At 36.7% G+C, this 15,297-nt stretch overlaps 1 protein-coding gene across 2 annotated transcripts in view; it reads right to left on the bottom strand.

Annotated features, from left to right (window-relative positions):
- Positions 1-800: 800 nt before the first annotated feature.
- The window catches only part of LOC114455211 (activin receptor type-1-like), a 31,867-nt gene continuing 17,370 nt past the window's right edge, over positions 801-15,297 (bottom strand). Inside the window, exons 4-12 of one of the 2 annotated variants that reach the window (XM_028436288.1) lie at positions 12,699-12,977; positions 11,662-11,928; positions 9,915-10,120; positions 7,239-7,338; positions 5,913-6,059; positions 4,573-4,848; positions 3,043-3,240; positions 1,857-1,987; positions 801-1,766 (exon numbers count right to left, since the gene is read on the bottom strand). In XM_028436288.1, the coding sequence (XP_028292089.1) occupies positions 1,632-1,766; positions 1,857-1,987; positions 3,043-3,240; positions 4,573-4,848; positions 5,913-6,059; positions 7,239-7,338; positions 9,915-10,120; positions 11,662-11,928; positions 12,699-12,977 (1,739 nt within the window). In that variant the 3' untranslated portion in view covers positions 801-1,631. The remainder of the gene's footprint in view (positions 1,767-1,856; positions 1,988-3,042; positions 3,241-4,572; positions 4,849-5,912; positions 6,060-7,238; positions 7,339-9,914; positions 10,121-11,661; positions 11,929-12,698; positions 12,978-15,297) is intronic. The other variant, XM_028436289.1, reaches the window with a different exon arrangement.

Genomic DNA, 15,297 nt, shown 5'->3' on the forward strand with positions numbered 1-15,297 from the left:
GATAAAACCATAATTTTCAACATTATATTGCTTTAGTTTGCACTTCTGTGTATAAATAATACAGAAAACATGTAAAGGACCTACAATATTCAAGCAACAAGTGACAGATAACAGTTATCTTCTGAGTTTTACTTTAAAAAATCCTTCATTTTCTAACCGATTTTATTTTTTTATTCAATTTGGGGAAATTTTGTAATACAATTTGAGAATTCAAATGCAGGATTTTGGAAAAATTGAAAGTTCTTTTGACAATTTGTGATTAAAAAGTGACTGCCATCATGTGAGATAAGCGTGGAAAAACTAATTCTTTGCACAAATAGAGTTTTTTTTGAATTTGTGTATTTGGAGGGACTGAGATATACACAAATTAATTAGTTTATACTTTCAACAATGACTTTCTCCTGTGAGCCAAATTGGGTGCTCTAAAGGGCCAAATTTGGCCCCCGGTGATCAAAGTATTGACCCCCTGAGGAACGTTGCAGCTCTCTGGATGTGAATATAACACTAAAATAAAGGAATCATAGCTGTGTGTGTATCCCAGAAAACCCTTTCAGATGGTAAATACTAAATTCACAAAGTTATTTACAGCCAGCCATATGTGACCAAGTCGTGTTTTTCCAGCTCGGGCTCCATGGCAACTAAAGTTTACGAGCTTAGCGGCAGCAGGAACATTTTCTTTTTGTAATAATGCACAGCAGAGAAGACGTCACACTGAACAAACAGCTCATCTTTAGATCAACAGACTAGTTGTTTTTTGCTGTGCTCCTGCAGCAGAGGCTAAAAACACAAGATGAGACGGATTCAACATTTTTTTTTTCCTCTTTAATGGAATAGAAATCAATAATTGATATAAAATGTTAAAGAAAAAGGCTGAAGTTGGACTTCATTCAGATTGCACGCATTAAGACAGCAATGCATGCTTTAGGACAATATACAGGCTTTGGAAGCTTAATTACAGGCCTCTGGAGCGAGAGTTCAGCGTTTTTTGATGGTTTCTTGTTTGCTCCTGTATGTTTTTGTAAAACTGTAAGAAAAAAAAAAAAAAAAAACACGGACCGAGTACATAAATGAGTTGTGGTTTATAAAAAGTTTGAGACAAAGTACTTTCAGATGAAGAATGTAACAAAAAACGGATGATATCAACAATGATTAAACCCCGTCTATCCTGTTCTGACAGCGTTGTAAACAGTGTAAAAGATACTTAACGACTATGGTTTAAGAAATGATACACATTACACTGGCATGTTTGCTTGGCAAGTTGACCTTTTGACTCTGAACGGCTTTATTTAAAATGAACTACGCAGGACGGCTAGAATATAAATGTATGTTTGAATGTTTTTCCACACTAAACATGTGTCCATAAAAACACAACTAACAAAAAGCAACACTAGTGAAATGTCCTGGTAACTTTTATTAGAGTCCAACTCCTTTCAAAAAACCACCGGTGCTCAGAAAGCCATCTTTGGATGCCAAAATGTGTCCTGCCAAGTGTTTTTTAAAAATAAATACCGCTCGGTGCCGCTATAAGGGCACCAACCACATCAAGTCTTATCTTCTGAAGCTGAGCTAAGATGGTCCTTCCTCTGGGTCGGGAACATCTGCTGCCTCTTCCTGGTGTAAAAAAAAAAAGCTCAAATGTCTGTTTTTATCTTATCCAAAGAGTTATCGATCTTTGTGAGAGTCTTTTTGATACGCAGTGCTGTGAGTCGGGCTGATGGATTCTGGTACCAGCACTCCTTCATCAGTTTAGCCATGGACGTCAAAGTCTAGAAATACAGAAGGAAATACGTGAAGGAGTGGCTCATCACAATCATGAAACCTCACAGTGACTGAAACTCACACGCTCTGCTACTTACAGAGTCTGAAAACCATCTGTTGGGAATGTTGGGCCTCTGCTGGTCCACACACACAACCTTTTTCATGTCTTCAAAGCTGGGATCACTTGGCACCACATCGTGAAATGGTGGCTTGTAGTCTTCAACAATACCTGCAACCAAAACCATCCATAAACATTCATTCAAGCACCAAAAAAACTGGTGAATAAAAGAAGCTGCTTTTAGGTTGTGTCCACCAGAGGGCACCATAAGCCATAATGTTACTAAAAGTGTAGCACAAGGGTTCTCAAACTGGGACCTCTGGCCTACCCCTGTGTTTACAAAACAAATAAAAACCTAACTGTGAAATGTTATCATTTTAGAATTTAAATAATTTTTGGTTTTAATTCAAGTAAAAATATTTACAGATTTGTATCGCCTTAAACCTTTTTAAATCAAAGTTAAAGGCACTCTTTCTCTCTTCTGCGTATGACAGAGGGATTTTTAGTCGTGTTGTTGTTGATGTAATGTGTTTGATGCTCATTTTAAATATTTTTACTGCTGATTTTAATGTTCTTATTGATTTTTAAGCTGTTGAATGTTTTCTTTTGCACTTTTTGATCATGTAAAGCATATTGAGTTGCCTTGTGTATGGAATGTGCTATACAAAAAAATGGGCTTTGCCTTAAATAAAAATAGTGCAGAATTTTTTAAAGTGGCCTTTTTTTAATCATACACAATAATATAAAAATACACATAATTTTTCATAGTCCTATATATAGCACTTTTTTAGCTATCAAAATTGTTTCAGCACTCCAGTGAGAGACCAAAGCCATGGTAACCCATAGTTGGTTTGACATGTTTACAATTAGGTGATGAAACACATGCGGATATTGATGATTTCTCTACAAATAATAGCAGAAACATGCAAATAAAGCCAATTCCTTCCAATAGCATCTAATACAGTATGTTCATTCTAAAGATTTATGCTAATCCTAAAGAACTTTGTGTGCTTTCAATGAAACAAATCAAACTCCTACTATTGCAATCCTCCATTCTGCATTCCAGAAGTCAGAAACTAGTGAATGGGAATCAATATTAAACCAAACAAGTGGTGACATGAATTAATGAAAAGTCTTCCCAGTCAATCTCTTTCTACACCACTGACTAAAGACTTAAGGACAGAAGAGCCAGCCCTATACTGTAGTAGTGCAAAAGTGAAGCTCACCATTGCTTACAGTCCTCCTGGCGATCTCCCACAGCACCAGGCCCAGGGCCCAGATGTCCACCCTCTTGTAGGACTCAAAGCAGTCCATCTGAATGGAGTCGTCGAGCACTTCGGGGGCCATGTAGCGCTTTGTGCCGACTTTAGGATTGTTTCCTACGTCTAACTCATTGGTGTCCTGGAAATGCATGACTGCCAGACCTAAGAATAACAGATAAACACATACTGTTACATCAGCTCCTAATAATATATAATATAATAAGTATCTGCAGTTTCTTATTCTTACAACCGACATACTTACCAAAATGCTAGTCCTTAGTGAGCTTTGCTGATATTTTAATTTCTCTTCTTAACGTTTTTGTTGTAGTGACGCCATTTTTATATCACAAATTTGTGGCAACGCCAGAGACATTTTTTCTCTACAAGTTTTTTGATCATGTTTGTTATACTGTGTAACAAATACAGAGTAGCCAGTATCAGTGCACAAAGTAATATTATAGATAGATATTTTTTATACTGCATTTTATTTGAACTACATTTATATTTCAGAAAGTGAAAGTATAGAATACAGTTGTTTGAGACTGTGGGTGTCATTTAAAAAGAAGAAAAAAACATTTAAGCTCTTTTAGCTTTCTGCCTCTTCTGGCAATGTATATCTTTTTACTTGTGCAAAATAGAGAAATAAAAATAAATAAATAAATTTGAAAAAAAAATAAATAATAATAATTAAATGTTACATTTGTTTAAACAATTTAAAATTCCAAAATATAATTTTGATCAGTTATTTTATTATTACTAGACAATTCAGGTGACCCTATTTTATTTCCAGGTGACCCCACATGGTGTCAGGACCCCAAGGTTGAACAACCCTGCCTTAAGCTTTCACTGGCTTAAAATCTGCATACAAGTTACTGAATTAACTGTTTATTTTTTTACATTGTTTATTTTTCCAATTTGTCTTGACCTGATAGTCAGGACAAAAACAGAGAAACTTCCAGTTTTAAAATATAAACATAGAGACAAATGATCATTAAAAAGGACACAATGTAGTAGACAGTAAACCCACATGTGAGAAAAACCCTCAAATGACTCAGACGTGAGGTCAAAATGACTCGTATGATCCACTTCCTGTTGTGTTCCCTTTTCCAAAATGAACTCCAAATTAACTTTGAATGGCTGCCATGTTTGTTATTAGTGATAATAGATTCCTCTGAAGGAGACTTTAATGCACAAAGCCTGCTGGCTTGTACATGCATTAGATGTTAAAATAAGTGAGTGGGACACTAAGGGATTTAGTGAGATGGCCTTTGGTTTTACCAACAGGTTGAGTCATTTACTTTTGTTGATTACCAACAAATAAACACATTAGTAGCTTTAATTTAATTACACTACAGTGCATCCACTAGTAATAGCTTTTACTGACGTTGTTGAATAAAACTTAATTACTCCATGTATTCTGAAATTTGTTTTGTTTATATTACTAAAATCTTTCATGCATTCACACACGTGTACAAAAGCAGAGCGTGATCCTACCGAGATCAGCGATGCAGCATTGCCCGTTCTTTTTCACCAGAATGTTCTTGCTCTTCAGGTCTCGATGAGCAATCGCTGGTTTGCCTTTTGTGCCGAAAATTTCCACGTGCAAATGTGCCAGGCCGCTGGCGATGGACAGCGCCATGCGGAGGCAGCCGGGGGCGTCCACCGTGCTGAGCTGCAGGTAGTCGTACAAAGACCCCATTTCATGGAAGTGAGTGATGAGCCATAGTTGAGTACTGGAGTTTCTGGAAGTCATGTCAGACGCAATGAATCCTGGTGTGGAAAACATAAAAAATAATATTTACAAAGGATATACATTAGGGTGGTTCACAAAATTAATTTTCACCAAATTTTACCAGACTTTTTGGTTTGTTCCAATAAACCCCTTAATGGTCACGAGTGAAGTGGCTTGAGGCAAAAACAGAAACGCTGCTGGCTAAAGCATAGATATATATATGTATATATATAAACACTGGATGATGCAAGCAGGATTCGCCAGCGTAGCTCAACAGCGGCCATCTTGCCTCAGACAACTGACGCTCTACGGTAGCCGTTGGAAGGTGAGTGATCAGCTTAAACAAAAATACAATTAACTCAATGAAATGTTGGCGGATTTACAAACGATTTGCCTAATTACAAACCTTATTATACGTAGGTATGACATAGGATGCTTGTAGATGTTTAAATTGCTGCTTGCCGTTTGAAAATTGGATAAGGAATTGAGCAAGTTAGGGTTATTTAAATAGTACATGCACCATTGACATCGATGTAACGAGCAAGGCCAGCTGTCTGAGGTAAGATGGCCACGAGGTTGCTACATCACTCCCCATTGTCTAACAGCATGGGTAAGTTATTTAGTGTTTATATATATCTATGGTGGTTTGCCTCCAGGCTAAGCCCCACCCAACAAAATACGTCATTTCGGGGTGGCACATTTTTTCACAATGTTTTATACCATAATATTGTGAATGATTCTAATATACATCATGCTATACATCATTAAGTTATTCATTAAACGACTTACTAACAACCTCACCAAAGTGCATTGAACTCTACATTATAAACACTACATTTGGATTAAAATACATACAATTATTGAACAAATTTCTCATTTTGAAATTTCCTTTTTTTAATATATATATATATATATATATATATATATATATATATTTTTTTATCAAAAGGTGCACAATATAGATCAGGACTAGAGACTGACTTGTCAGTTTTCCTGGTGTTTAGCAAAGACGCACATTGAAAAAAAAAAAAAAAACCCACTCTTTAGAATAACTTGAGTTTGTTGGGCCCAGCGGTGACAATAACCGTGATAAAATACAAACCCAGGATGTTCTCGTGTCTCAGCAGCACGGTGTTGTATATTTCAGTCTCTCTGAACCAAGACTTTTCATCTCTCGACGAGAATATTTTCACGGCCACGTTCTCTCCCTGCCACTGACCGCGCCACACCTCACCATAACGACCTTTACCTGCAAGACATGACACGAAACGGACACAAAGGTTAGCTACCATCTACACACATGCACGCACACTTTCAAAAAGTGTGATTAATGTCACTGAACAGTTGTTCACATTTATGTAGTAATTAAATAGTTATTAGGAGTTTAGATCACCAGTTTATTGATGGTACGATACGATAATCGATTCTTTGGACAACTATACAATATTTGCTGATATCACAATGTCTGCCACAATTTCGATTAAATTTGGTTCCCGGGGTCTTTGATCTGTTTTAAGAGAATATTATACTCTCATTTAACACAGTCAGTTACATTTCACCTAAAGCTAGAAAAAGAACATTTGACGTTTTGGCAATTTAATTGCGGAAACATTTCAGACAATAAAAACTGTGCTGTGTTTCACTGATTGTTTGGGTTTCCATTGATTTGTTGATTTAATGTTTTTACTGCTGATTTCAATGTTTTTACTGCTGATTTCAGTGTTTTTACTGCTGATTTCAATGTTTTTACTGCTGATTTCAATGTTTTTACTGCTGATTTCAATGTTTTTACTGCTGATTTCAATGTTTTTACTGCTGATTTCAGTGTTTTTACTGCTGATTTTATTGTTCTTATTGATTTATAAGCTGTTGAATGTTTTTGATCAAGTAACGTACACTGAGTTGCTTTATGTATGAAATGCGCTAAACAAATACATTTGCCTTGCCTTGATTATATTGTTGCTTTACAAAATTGATATATCAATTCAGAGCAATGTATTTTTTGACTCCTACTAATTATGTGCAAAATAATATCAATAAATAATCCCTATTATATAGATCATTTTGAAAAATATTACTTGGACTTTTGTACATTTACATTGTGTGGTTTGCGGAACAATATCTTTGGCTTAAATACCAGATATCCGAAATATTATGTAATGTTGTAAGAAAGTGGTTCTTAAATGTAAGATTAATCATTTATATATTTATACTCCAATCTTGCATTTACACATTGATTGTTATAAAATACAGGAGTGAGATTATATTATAATAAATTCTGTTAATGCAGTTCAATCTACTGCCCCCTAGTGGGGAAAAGGCTAATGACGATGACTTTGACACAGTTGTGAAGAGTTCTGCTGAGATAAGAAACAATTCAGAGCTATTCTTACACACACACACGCACGGTCTTTCACAGAGTACTTACCCACACACTCATTCAGGGTGATTTGTCTGGCAACAGTTCTCTGAACAAGGAAAGGAAGTCCTGAACCACTTCCTGAAGTGCAGGAATGGTCCAGCAGATCCTGGAAAGAAAGACAGAAAATCCCATATGTAATGAATGAAACTAAGAGCTTCTCTGACCAGTGGATGTTGTTTTAAAACATACACGTGATTAATGGTGTAAAAAAAAAATAGTACCAAACGCAGTGCGTGACTTCAGTTTAAAACTGAAAAATCGAGCATCTGGGACTCAGATGGGGATTCATTGGAGCTGGCTGTCTTTGATGTAGCACCCACGAGTGATGATGAGGGGGAGGCTGCATATGTGTATACCAGAGTGTGTGTGGGGGGACTGTCTGCGTTTGAGGTGCAGGGTGCCCCCTGCTGAGTAAACAACAAAAGTACCTCCCCCTCCCTGTTAGCTGGTGTGGGTGAGATTTGGTCTAATCCAAAAGCCAGACTCTGAAACAGGCACAATGCTGCTAAGCCCTTTATCTTTAACTTGTTTCCAAAAAAAAAAAAAAAACATGCAGCCTTCACACACAGGCCACACGGGGGCAGCGTACAGCAACTCAGCCTGCAAAACAAACACAGTGATGCCTCATATATGCATAATGCAGGAGCAGCCAGAGACGATTCAGATCACAACAGACGAATGCAAAGGTCATACAAAGAGTGATGAGTTTAAGGTTCTCTCTTTGGTTCAGAGAGTTTATCTTGAAGGGTTTCATTTAGCAGTTTAATGCATTTGAAACAGCACTATCATGGCAATAGTTCAGGACGTCTTTGCAGTTTGTGGAGTTTGAAAAGGACACAGATTTGGATCAGATTCCAAAGTTTTGGGGCTTCATGACGTCTATCAAAAGAAATGTAAGATTTCAAAGTGTTTAAAGGTTACAAAACCAACAATAGCAACCTCAAACTTAACTGTTCAGTGGACATTTTCGGCTCCACTTGATTACACAGTGTGTAAGTGAGCCAGCCAGAGTCTTTTCAGACTGAACGCTAACCACAGGACTCCACCTAAACTCTGGATCGGCTTAGAGGGCCTCCAAACATAAACGACTCTGTTGAAAGCTCCGAATCCACAGTCGAGGGCGGGGAAAATAAACAGCAGATGATCCTCAATCCGAGGGAGAAAATGAGAAGTTGCAAAACAAGTTTTCTTTTCGCCTTTTTTCAAAAATTCACAGTGTAGAACGTGGAGTGATGTTGGGTTTTTCATTTTAAAACAAGTACTGAAGAGGACACAAGGTTTTAAAAAAAGAAAGTATACAAGTTTGTAGATGCCTTTTTACATTGTTAAACAACATTGTGGCATGAACTGTATGTAGACTTGTATTAACATCCCAGTGTTTTATGTGATGGTGTGGCACAGGATTCATGTACATGTTGCTCCATGCCAGTGTTTGAGATAAACTTTAACAAGACAATAAAGTTTGTTCATTTATGAAGTGAAATCAAATGCAGAATTTGTCAAATAGGTTTGTTTTCATATGCAGTCTCCAAAAGGCGTGACAAAATATTTCCAACAGTCACAATAAAAGTGTCGTATATCATTAGTAGGGGTGTAACAAAATAGTGAACTCATCATATGATACGAAATATGATATAGGGCTCACGATACAATATCAAAAATGTGTAACAAATCTTTGTTGATGAAAAACAATTGGACTGCAAAAGTTGGAAACAGTGTGTGGGAGTGTTTTGCTTCACAAATAGATTATTAAATTTGTTTTCATTCTTTATCTTTTTTTTTTAATTGTTCTTTCTCTAACATGAAGGTCCTTTATGCTTTTGACGTTCCTTTCATTAGCTGCTTTTTTCAGGATTGCACCAATGTTGTGGTCTGTGATTATCACTCGTGTTTGGAGCACGTAGCTTTTAATTTCCCAATCATTGTCTCAATGGTGTGGGCTGGAACTGTTATGTAGCTTTGTCTGTAGTTAGTGCTACTCTCTCAGCCTTCTCCATGGCATGTTTTACTTAAGCAGACCATGTACAGTCGCAATGAAGTGCAGAGGATCTCTGTGAAATGTCTGCTGACCTACTCTAAAGCCGAATTCATGCCATGCTGCTGTGTAGGGGCTGCGCATCCATGTTAAAAAACTATAAATCCATGAAACGTGAGAGTGAATATTTTACTGTTTTCACTCGATGCTCTGTCTCAACCTCTGCTTAGAAAAGGCAGCTCAAATGTGTTGAAATACGACCGCTCCATGGACACTTTGGCCTGTTTCCAGACAAGCGCACCCTGACCGCAGTGTTTTCTCACTCGCTAATTCAGCCGGGTTGTTTTTTTTAGTGCATCACTACACACAACTTATGAGTCGGTGGAGCATCCACTATCTCAATGCTTTCCTTTAGTTTGAAAACACTGCAAAGTGTAAGCTGCTACAGGAAGCAAGAAAGTCAAATACCATCGCATCCTTGAAACTTTTTTTAAACTTGATTTTATTCCGTTCACCTTTAATTTTTTTGGTGCCACGAAATTCGATTACATTCCTAATTATTAAGTAAAACTCTTTGTTGTTCGATTTTCAGCATCAGATAAGATAATCTGTTATCTGTAAGAAGTAGTTTGCATCTTAATGCATTTTAATTGTACTCGTTTCTTTTAGGCAAATTAAATACAGAGTTCTATGAAGTTTCGACTTACGGCGAGAGTGCTCTCCCCAACATTTGAAGCGATAAGTCCATCTATGGTTCCGTACTCTGCATCCCGTGATGTCAGTCTTTCCATTTGGTTGCGGTGGATACGTTTGAACACCAAGATTGCGATCGCCGAAAGGATGATGAGAACGATGATGGGCGCCACGATGACGATCACCAAAGTGGTCACACTGTAGCTGGATAACTCTTCTGCTGTAAGGACAGAGGAAAATTTAAATTAGCTTCATGTAGGAAAACTAGCTTTTTAATCTGACGGGACTGCACAAGGAGAGAATCAACCTAAAGAGAATTAGGGCTGACGGGCTTCAATTGACGCCGAGAGGGAACTGGTTAGAGTAGGAAGAAGGAAAAAAAAGAGCTTTCACACTCATATGTGTACACACAGATCTCAGTCCATTCCTATTTTCCAGACATTCCAGGGGGACTGCTCAGCTCTGCCTGCAGCAGACAATCACCCCCTTTTCTGAACTCACATAATGTAAGCCTTCTTCCAGAAAGACAGCAAGCAGCACCGTTTAGGAGCTCACCAAGTTTGCACTGAGAAATACTTTGCTAAAGACTATTTGGGAAAAACAAATGGGTTAAGTGCTTGTTTAACATGTTCTACGCATTTGATTTACAAAAATAAATCTTGCATATATTTTGAAGGGTTTACAAAAAAAGGCATCATCGTACGTGATAAAGATTTGATGTAATAATGTAATCTTCAGAGAAGTTATTTTTTAATTTCTTTTTTTTTTTTTTTTTTAAAAAAAAAAGGAAAAAGGTTTTTGTTTTGGTCTCCACTGTAATTACTTTTTTATTGACATTTTTGAAAAAGTTTCACACATTGCATTGTGGAATGTTGAGTCCTGTAAACGGATGAATGGAAGTGTTCTTACTTCATTCTTACCGTGATTTATTGTGTTTTTTCACCAGACAAAGACAGTGATTCTCTTGAAACCATCTTTGTTCAAACGTGTTCCTGGTAGTCCCACGTGATATCAGAAAAAATCAAGTAAAAACAAATCTCTGCACTGTGTGAAAATGTCAACAAACGGAGTGTTTATGGTGGAGATGCAAATTAACTTGTAAGCGCAATTTCAACAATTTTCAAGCATATCATCTTTAATTTATTGATCAATGAGGCATATATTATGGCTTTATATAATAAAAAATGTCCGCATCCACAGCAGCTTTTATTAAGTGTATGCTGCAAAATACCGGTACACACAATTCAAGTCAGAATTTTGAGTCTGTAAAAATATGTTTATAAAAGCCATTGATAAGATTAAAATGAATCCCAAAAAGCAAAATTAACCAAAAAGGAAAAACATGTAAAACACAGACAAGGACATTGGATGTGCATAAAGCTTTACACGTGTTATATTTTCCCTTGTGGCGTCTATCTTTATACTCCAGTAAGCCATTTTCATACAGGCAGGATGGAGGGGAAGTGGACCGTGACTGAATGACAATCATAACCTCCTCTTTTGACAGGGTCACCAGGTGTCCTTAGTGAGACCACTGAGAGATGAAACCAAGCAAACAGATCATTTCACAGCTTATGGAGAGGTCACATCAGTGGAGATTTATTCTGAAAAATGTGCTACACTCTCTTAAAAAACAGCATTTTCACATCACAGGGAGTTGAAAGCACACGCAGTTCAGAACTGAACTCAACAGATGGAGCTGTGGGGGAATCTTGGGCAATCTTTGCATATGTGACACATGGACGCGTTAAGGTGGTGTACCTCGGACAGGCAGCTCCACGGTGCTGTTCATGTTGCACAGGTGTCCCTGGCAGCACTCCACGATCTGGTCTCTGGAAGGCGGCGTTTTGCAGGTCATTGTGCTCTGCTCGTAGACCTTAAAGCAGCCTTTCTGGTAGAGGTGGTTGCCGGCGGTGACGGTCAGAGACGTGAAGCACTGGTGGCCCAGGCAGCGTTTCCCAGTTGCACAACCACTTCCCTCACACACACACTCATGCTCGTCTCTGATAGCTGCCTTCACTTCCCCTTCTGAAAAAAAAGAAAGTGTAAGTGATGATCAGTGTTAGGGTCAATTAGAATTGTAATCGCGTAATTGATAATTCATTACAATTATGGCATAATTTTAATTGCAATTGTAATTCTTAAAATATGTTGCTGTCATAATTGTAATTCAATTGTAATTGAGTTTAGATAATTTACTTTGTACCGTAATTGTAAATGCCATGAAAAATCAATAAAAATTGTCAATTACAAATTAACGCTAAACCATGTTACAGTTCTATGTACAGTTCTACACATATGTAGTTAATTATTAAAATGTGTCATATCAAGCTTTCCCACATTTTATCATTAAAACCTATATTTTCATTGATAAGGAATAAGATAGATATTTGTTTTTAGTTTATTTAACAGCTGATTTAAGACATTCTTATAAGAGATGCTAACAGAAAGCTAACAAGAGGAAGGGTCATTTTTATTAGGTTATGTATTTCAGGCTCAGTAATTGTGATCACTTGTATTGAACTTGAGTAATTGAGAACGTAATTGTAATACATTTCTGAGGATGAAAAAATAATTGGAATTGGAAAAAATGCTGGTCACTGTAATCGTAATTGAATTGTAATTGAACATGGATAATTGAAAACATAATTGTAACTAAAAAATGTACAATACTACAACCCAGGTGATGATATTATTGTGCAAAATAAATGGATAATATCTCAAATAATCTGCCTGAATGCTGAAACACACAGAACGTCCACTAAAAGACATGTACTGTACACCGTGTACAAAGTCACCTTTTCCTGGCGCTCGCACAGTGGCGTTCATGTTACACAGATGGCCCTGGCAGCACTTGACAACATGAGCTGCTGAGGGCGGAGTGGCACAGGTGGCTCTGCCCTGCTCGTCATCTTTCAGGCAGCCTTTCTGCTGGACGACCGCCCCATCAATCACCATCATTGATGAGAAGCAGTACTGGCCCGTGCAGCGATGGTCGTCCTCACACGCGCCGCCTTCACACACGCAGTCTTGATCACTGAGGACCGGTCTGCCAGCAGACAGTCCTACATCTCCATCTTGATCAGAGATATAGGACCCATTAGAGCAATAACATTAGCAACCATTAAATTAAATGGCTTTCACTCGCATCAAAAAGCAGGCAGGCTGACAAAAGGCCTTTTCTATAGCAGGCATTAAACAGGGATTCAATTAAGTTTAAGTTTAGCAGCGAAATGTCAACTTTTATTACAGCAGGGGCCACAAAAATGTGTTTGTCTGATCCAAGGGCCACAATACCAACATTGACATCAGCATTCAGAATAATGACAGATTTCCTGAGCCTAATTACTGGAACAAACAAAGAGTTTGTGTATTTTTGGTGTTGTTTTGTATAGTTTTGTCATTTTTGTTTTGAATGAGTAATTTTTGTCTTTTTTGTATTTGAAGTGTTTTTTGTTGACCTTTTCTGTATTTTTGTTTCCTATTGTAATTTTTTCTTAGTAATTAACTTATATTTGTTGTTGTTTTGTCTGTTTTTTGGAGTAATTTTGTACATATACGTATACAAAATTAGATCAAAGGTCACATGTCTGGAGATTTATTTACATGTTTTTAAAGATAAAATTTATTCAAAAAACTCATTAATAAGAACGCTATTTTTAATGATTTCTTTTTAATGATTTAAAGTACATAACTATTGATTTCACACAGTATGTGTTTTATATGTGGAATATATATAAAAACCACCGTGGGAACAAATTTACTTCTTACAACACAATACTATTTAAATTGGGTTAAATACATTCTCATTCCCTGCCAATCATCAAAAATGAATTGTAAACACTTTTTCGAATTATTTCAGTCAAAATGAACTAATATTTCCTTGAATTTGTTCTATAGTTGGTAAAAAGCTGTTGTGCCTACACAAAACAGTCTCAGGTTAGTTTAGGGCATTGTTAAAATGTTTTTTTAAGCAAGAGGGAAACTTTTTCCAAATAACTTACATTTTATTTTTTATAAAGTACCCAATAACCAAACAGTTTGCTTAAATTCAAAGTTCAAACCAAAACGTACCAACAATGTTAAAGTAACTTCAGGTCTACGAATTGTAAAAAAAAGTCCATCATGTGCAGAAAAAGAGGCGATCACCTTCACAGGTGAACCTGCTCTGACTGCAGCTTAAACCCATTGTGTGGTCTTTGCTTTGCATATGTGACTCAACTGGTTTGAAAGCTAGTGAATAAATTCTGTAACCTCTTATTTAACCTCTTCCTTTCACGCTGACTAAAAAGTCGTTGGTCATTTTAGCCCTTAGCGCTGTGTTGCTAAATCAATGAAAGGTTTCCTGTGAAAGTCTCCCGTCGGCCTCAGTATTGCATGTGTGCCACCAACATGCCATTGGAAAAAACGTTAAAGCCAGTGAAGTGATGGTAATGAAAGTCTTAGGATTCTCTGGTTACTTATTATAACCACTTTTTTTTTACCCTCGATAAGAATCCTCAAATATTTCAGTTGCAATTACGATTTCAAGTACAGATGCACAATTACATTGAAATTACGATTACAGTTACCAGCATTTTTTCCAATTACAATTAAATTGCAGTTATTTTTCATCCTCAGAAAGTCGATTACAATTACGTTACCAATTACCAAAGTTCAATTACAATTAATCACAATTACTGAGCCTGAGTTAGCCTTCCTTTTGTGTTAGCTTTCGGTTAGCATCTCTTATGATAAGGTGTCCTAAACCAGCTGTGAAATACGCTAAAAACAAATATCTATCATATAATTTGTTTCTAATCACTTCCTTACCTTGTTAGGCTTCCAATATATGAAAATATAAGTTTTAATATTTTTGGTGTGGGCGCCTGAGCCTTTTTTGTGTCAGAATACCCCTCACTTGTAATTTTGTTATATTGATAAAATGTGGGAAAGCTTGATATTAAACATGTTTTAATAATTCTTCACTACATATGTGTTGAACTGTACATAGAACTGTAACATGGTTCCCCAGTTTTGCGTTAAATTATATTTGAGAATTTTTATAAAATTTCCATGGCAATTACAATTACAAAGTAAATTATCTAAACTCAATTACAATTTAATTACGATTACTACAGCAATAGATTTTTGAAATTACAATTACAATCATAATTAAAGCCACGAGCGGCGTCGTAGGGTCCGAAGGAGTGGCCAGGGTCGGTAAGCCATGTGTATCAAATATGAGACTGTTTGAACTTTGTATATGAGAGTTATAGCGGTTTTCTATTATGGCATGCACCATCTGAGAACGCAAAGCTTGAAGGGTAATTTTCACATTGATTGTTTTTTAGGGATGGACAGTCATGTGTATCAAATATGAGGCTTTTTAAACATTGTATATGAGAGTTATAGCAG

This window comes from Gouania willdenowi, chromosome 21, assembly GCF_900634775.1.
Source record: "Gouania willdenowi chromosome 21, fGouWil2.1, whole genome shotgun sequence".
Lineage (NCBI taxonomy): Eukaryota > Metazoa > Chordata > Actinopteri > Blenniiformes > Gobiesocidae > Gouania > Gouania willdenowi.